The sequence below is a fragment of the Morone saxatilis genome, unplaced genomic scaffold, assembly GCF_004916995.1.
Source record: "Morone saxatilis isolate NCDOM2014 unplaced genomic scaffold, NCSU_SB_2.0 Contig4, whole genome shotgun sequence".
Classification (NCBI taxonomy): domain Eukaryota; kingdom Metazoa; phylum Chordata; class Actinopteri; family Moronidae; genus Morone; species Morone saxatilis.
This window is the reverse complement of record NW_023339984.1, coordinates 9584091-9590666: the sequence shown is the minus strand read 5'-3', so window position 1 is coordinate 9590666 and position 6576 is coordinate 9584091. Positions and strand designations below refer to the sequence as shown.

At 40.3% G+C, this 6576-nt stretch overlaps 1 protein-coding gene and 1 non-coding gene across 4 annotated transcripts in view; both read left to right on the top strand.

Moving 5' to 3' along the window:
• Window positions 1–11: 11 nt before the first annotated feature.
• trnar-ucu lies at window positions 12–103 on the top strand. The gene is given in 2 exon segments: window positions 12–48; window positions 68–103. It is a non-coding gene; the product is annotated as a tRNA-Arg (tRNA).
• Window positions 104–951: 848 nt separating this feature from the next.
• Window positions 952–6576, top strand: part of LOC118338139 (oxysterol-binding protein 1-like) — a gene marked incomplete in the record, with an annotated part of 13839 nt that continues 8214 nt past the window's right edge. For 2 of the 3 annotated variants that reach the window (XM_035675369.1, XM_035675367.1), the window contains 8 exon segments: window positions 952–1279; window positions 2230–2402; window positions 3004–3212; window positions 3427–3595; window positions 4924–5035; window positions 5222–5405; window positions 5841–5958; window positions 6286–6343. In XM_035675369.1, the coding sequence (XP_035531262.1) occupies window positions 2266–2402; window positions 3004–3212; window positions 3427–3595; window positions 4924–5035; window positions 5222–5405; window positions 5841–5958; window positions 6286–6343 (987 nt within the window). 3 annotated transcript variants of the gene reach the window in all.

Here is a 6576-nt window from a genome sequence, read left to right as displayed (position 1 = left end):
GATCAACAGGTGGCTCTGTGGCGCAATGGATAGCGCATTGGACTTCTAGTCAAACGCTTGAGAAGTGATTCAAAGGTTGTGGGTTCGAGTCCCACCGGAGTCGCATTTTTTTGAGACCCCTTTTTGAAATGTTTGCCTTTGACCGGCTTGTCATCTAGTGAAGTCACATTGCACTCTCCGTTTTTCGTACAGACTCGCGATAAAAAATAATTAATTTTGATCCATCAAAAATTCACCGTAGCTAACGGTTTACTTTGTGTAAACTTTTATTTTTTTGTTTCATTTACATTGCGCAGACTCAACGTGAACAAACCCACAGTAACCGACAACGTTAGCAATCATCTGTAGTCAATGCGTACCAAAACTTGTACTATAATTTTAATGTAATTTTATGTCAACAGTCTATGTAGCATTGTGTTGCTAACTTTAGCTAAGGCCAGCTAGTTAGTGGTGAAGAATTAACAACGTGTTAAGTTAGAACGAGACAATGACGCGGGTTTCCGTTTGTATCCTTCAGAATAAAATAATGTCAAAAAATAATATCAGCTAATTAACTGATCCGTCTGTCACCCGTCTGTGGGCCAGTACTGGTTGCAAAAGCTGCACCTCTTCTGTGGCTAATGTTAATTTCATAATGATCCTTACTCACTGAAGTCAAGCAACACAAGTTAACAATGTGCAAAACACTACTGGTCCTTTTTATAATTACACAAGAACAGTCTTACATGTCACTGTGTTTATACATAGCTGGACGGACCTCTTTAAAAAAAAAAAAGTGGGCATAAACTAAGAGTATACCCGCTGCTCCGCTGTTTTCCAACTATATGTGGCAAATACTGGCAAAGTGTGCTATTACTTTGAAGGCACACCGCCGCGGCCACGCGTTATCTTGACGCTGTCAATGGGGACAAACAATGCAGCTGGCTGTGTGTTTCTACACGGGACCAAAAAGGGGTTGCACCGGGTGTAACCAACGAGCTAACATTAGGCTAGTTAGATGTAGATGTCGGTGCTCGCGGCCGTAGAATAAACACAATACACACTATTACTGAGGAATACTAATGAAAGGCGCTGGTGCCACTGTAGTGTACAATCCCAGCGCTGTTGCCGTCGACGTCTTCGATTTCAGTGGGTTTTCACCATTAGCTGCCCGGTGTCCGTCAGTCAGCTAGTTAGCCTCTTCAGCTAGCTGGGTACGGCAGCGTATGGGTGTCAAAGTTAGCCGTGACTCCTCCGTCGGGTGTCTGGTTGCCTGATCTCACATTTCGGACACGTCAAGGTAAACATTTAAACGTTGGCCGCCGGCGAGTTTGACCGCCAGCTATGAAGCTCAACGACGGTTTCGGCGGTGTGTCTCTGCCGCTCCGTGTTGTAAATGTGCCACATGTCAGCTGGTAGACTTGGAGCAAACAGGACCATCGGTGTTTCTTGACTTGTAGCAGTGAGCTGTTTTTAAAACCAGACTCCCAGTGGCTCAAGTGGAGCTAACGTTACTTAGCCCCTGGTGTCAGCCTCGTCCATATGTTACGAGCCTCATCACTTTTATGTCCTTATTATTTGGTGTTCTTTGTTGTGGAGGTTGAACAACAATTCCCTGACAGATCATTTAAATCACATTTTTTTTTAAATGTTGGTGTCCGTGTCAATTGATAATTAAGTTTGAAGGTAATTAAACTACAGTAAGGTGTTTTGATTACAAGCCATCTGTCTGTAATGAACATCTAATTTCAGCTGAAACACTAGTTCTTGTCCCCTAAAGTGTGTCAGCCATGAACCTGTATTGATTCTGTAGTTAATCTTTGATCTGTCACACCACACTGACAGATCAATATCTGCCACTAGTAACCTATCATAGTAAGGTATTAAAATGGTGACATGGTGCGCTATAAAGGTAGAGCTGACACATATTTTCATTATTAATTCACCTGCCGAGTTTTTTCTTGATTAAACGTTTGCACAATGAAAGGTAAGAAAATGGGAAAACTTTCAACGTACAGTACAAGTTAACAGAAAAATGTCTCGCCTTGTCTGATAAATAGTCTAAAATCCAAAGATATTCAGTTTATAATCACATAAGACTGAAGGAAACAAGCAGATATGTGAATTTGTGGCACTTTTGCCCAAAGAATGAGTTAAAACAATGAACCAGTTATCGAAATGTTTGCTGATAAATTGTGTGTCGGTCTACAAATTGATTAATAGCTCTCAAACTTTCATTTTCTTTTCAAGGTTCCTCAAATCTGACCTCTGGTTTTGGGGGCTGTGATGTCGGAGCCCAAAACCCCAACTCCCATTCCTGCTGGTGACACGTACAAAGGATGGGTGTTCAAGTGGACAAATTACATCAAGGGCTATCAGCGGAGGTGGTTTGTCCTGAGCAATGGGCTGTTGTCATACTACAGGTACGCTTTCTTATAAAACAGATACAATTAGATCAAATAAGTTATGTGTCTCTGATTCTGAGTAAGTAGATGAGTAGAAAAATTTTCATTCTGCGTCATCTGGGTCTTGAACTCACAACTTTTGCCATCTGTGACACTTTGACATGGGAAACAGCTGTCCGTGCGTGTAAAGGCAGGTTTCAGGCATGACCACTAGTGTTTTATTTAGCGAGAATTAGCAGTGGCCGTTTACAGTGAAAGATTTTGATGGATAAATCTGCCTGGATTGTTTGTCGAGGACAGTTTCGAAGATGCGGTGTATCCAGATTGGTATCACTTGAGCAAAAAAGTGTGAGGAGATAATCAGTTTACTAATAAAGAGACATTTCTGCTCGACTGGGCCTACATTAAGCATTATTAAGCACGGGGCAATCAACAGTATTTCGGATTTAGGTCAATTTCCTTGTCAGATTGAACCTAGGTGTACTGTTGTAATCACAGAAAACAAACACAGTACTGGTGTGTGTGTTGGTCTCGGACTGAAGGCAAGGCTTTAGGACAAATAGCCAGTGTTGTAGCCAAGTATATTATTTGTCAAATCAACGGCCCATATGATTTTCAGAACCCAGGCGGAGATGGGCCACACGTGTCGAGGCACGATAAACCTGGCCACAGCAACTATCACCGTGGACGACGCCTGCAACTTTGTCATCTCCAATGGCGGGGCACAGACGTACCACCTGAAGGCGAGCTGTGAGGTGGAACGCCAGCGCTGGATCACCGCCCTGGAACTGGCCAAAGCCAAGGCGGCCCGCATGCAGGCAGAGTCAGGTAAAACACACCAACACACGGCAGAGGGAACAAGTATTCAGTGAACTTTAAATTCTTTCTAAATTAAGTTGTACAGGCTGGGGCCCCTCCAATCTATACTGTAGTGTAATAACTGGTCAAAGTTGCTCATATGAATTGGCAGTAGGGTTTAAATGTTTCTAACCCTTTTTTAAGCTGATGTTCATTGCTTCCCTGTTGCTTTGGTTATTAACAGATGACTCGGGCGATGACTTTTCTCCATCATCGCCGCCCGTGGCGCCCGGACAAGGTGGCGGGTCACAGAATTCAGAAGTTCAGTCTGCTCTCAGAACACTAGGCAGCAAAGTGGAGGATCTCAGCACGTGCAACGACCTGATCTCAAAGCATGGCTCTGCCCTCCAGAGGTCAGGCTTTACCAATCTATTTGCTTCATCCTGTAGTCCTCAGACCAAAGTTAAACGAGTTTAATGTCTCTCTTTTTTATTTATTTATTTAAATAACAAAAAACATAATAACAGATTCAGGATACAGGGATAGTATACGAGTAACATAATAAGAAAAGAGCCAGGGGTATATCACACTAGACAAAAGTATTATTATTATTTTATTATATTATTATATATTATTATTACTATTAACACATAGGCAGTAAGTGTCTTGGTAGTTGTCTGTTATTTACACTATTTACATTTTTCAACATCCTTCAGGAAAACAACAAAATAAGGTTTTTTATGACAAATTTTCCAATATAATGATATGCTTCTGTATATTTCTGTATGTAGTGATTGACAGGGGAATCTTTATAAATAATTTTAAACACCTCCATAACTTTATTCACAAGTAGGGCTTCGTGAGGAATCACCCAGACCTTCTTTCAATATATATCATTTACAAGCTGATTCCAATATGCCGTGACATATTGAATAGATACAACATCTTTTTGAAATAAGGTATTTATGGCTCTATTAATATTCAGCGTAGGTAGTGATGAACAGAATTTTTCTCCTGGGTTGGGCAGTGATGCATACCTGTGTGTAGACTTAACTACATTCCTATAAAACATTAGAATAGGGGTTACTGAGAAGTTGTTTGGAGATAAGAACTCTACCGTAAGAAATAGCCCATACCCTAGTGAATGATAGACCAGCAGAATCTGATATGTTCTTCAACAAAACGTCTCTATTATTCTTAAGAAGACAACTGTGTGGTTTGAGGTTGTGTTTATATATCAAACACCAGGCTAGAAGGACCTGTTTATGGATACAGATCATTTTACAGGGAGTCTGTCTACATTATAATTACAGCTTTAAATAGAGTACAGGTCACCCAAATGAGAGAAAATGTAATAAATAAAATTCAAGATTGGAATGGGATTATTTAGCCCAGTTAATTTGATTATTTATATGAATTATTCTCATGTCTCTTCTGCTAAGTTGGTGCGGTGTTCCACTAAGTTTAGTACTAAGTACGAAGTTAAGCAGGTGGCTTGTAGATAAATAAATACTGGAGTTGACTGACAAAACAGTATGTGTTATGACATTATACTCTCACTCCACAATCTCTCCACATTTGCGTGTTTGTGGTTGTATGTGTGTTTAAAAAAAGAAAAAAATAATTTCCCCATTGGAGATTAATAAAGTCTTTTTTAAATTATAATAATGAATAATAATCTACATTGTCAATTGTTGATATATTGTCCCGAACTGTTTCAATTTCAACGTCTCAATTTCAGGTCTTTATCAGAGCTGGACAGTTTGCGTCTGACTGGAGAGGCTGGGGATAAAATTCGTCAGGTGACAGAGAGGGCCACGCTGTTCCGTATCACCTCTAATGCCATGATTAACGTAAGTTTCATCCCCCTCTCCCAGCATATCCACTTCCGTCTTGCTGCTGATACATAATCTATGAATGAGAATGGGCCTTGTGAATCAATACTAAAATCTGTATTCTATTAGCTGGTCAAAGTTGCTCATATTTATTGGATCTTGGGTTTTCAAAATTTGCCCCTGTTTTGATTTCTGGCTCCTCAGGCGTGCCGAGACTTCCTCGCACTGGCTCAGGCTCACAGCAAGCGATGGCAGAAGGCCCTACAAGCAGAACGGGACCAGCGGGTGAGGCTGGAGGAGACTTTAGAGCAACTTGCCAAGCAGCACAACCACCTGGAGCGAGCGTTCAGAGGGGCTGCACAGGCTAATGCTACTGCAGACAATAAAAGTAAGACGTGACCCTGACGGTGACCCCTTCCTGAGTTACAGTTAGGATATCGTCAGTTGTTTGGTCACTCATTCCTCTTTCCACTTCCTCCTTCTCTTCTCCTCTTGCCCTCTGGAAAACCTGCCTGTTTTGCTCCATTTTCTTAATTCACTGATTTTTATTCTTATTCATTTGTTGGTCGCTTAAAGTGATTTTCCACTCTTTGTTACGTCTCTGTAGATGTGAGAATCTTCTCAGTGCCTAAAAATACATTTTACAGTTTGTACATCAATAATCAGCAGATTTTGTATTTTGAAAAAAAGATATCAAGAAATGTGTTTGAAATATTTCATGCAATATTGTCATGAAAAGGTTTATTATAAAAGTTATAACTGCTAAATCTGTTTTCAGCTTCTCTATTAGAACATAACATATTTTTTTTTTTTTTGTGTGAAGGTGCAGCCGGGCCCGGAAAAGGTGAGGCCAGCGATGAGGACGATGACAATGAGTTCTTTGATGCCATGGAAGAGGCGCCTGAGTTTATCACTGTTCCTGCAGACCCGCAGTTCCACAAGTCAGTGTCATCTCACACACCCACATGCACAGTCATCTTCATTCAGGGAAAACTTTATTCCCCCTACGGTTTAAACAGTATTTCATCTGTGTGGAGATTTTATTTATTTAACTCAGTTCCTTGTATGACATCCAGGTCACAAGATATCAAAGTCATACTAGATTTCTTCATTTTAATTTTTATTTATGTAATCATGCTCTGTTTGACTTGGTGACTCGATTGGTATCAGTTTATCTCATTTCCTTCTATGTTGGACTGGCTGTTTATCTAATCAGAAACCTTCTTGGCACTGACAGAGTTTCTTCTCTTTTTTCTAATCTCTTACAGAAGGTCAAGCAGTAATATCAGCGGTTTTAACAGTGAAATGTGTCTGGATGATCAATCGGTAGGTCTCATTCTGGCCTCTGGGATGACTGTTAAAAACACCAGTTAAATGTTTTTCAACTTAAACTCCAGTAAAATGTTGTTTACCACCTTTTTATTGGAAGTAAATCCACAGTTTTATTGTAAAGCTGCAGCGGGGTGGTAGATTTCTCATAAGTAAAAGTGTGATTGTGCTGCTATTGTGATAAATCAGGAACACTTGACTTCACTCAATTAATCTTTTTTTTTTTTTTT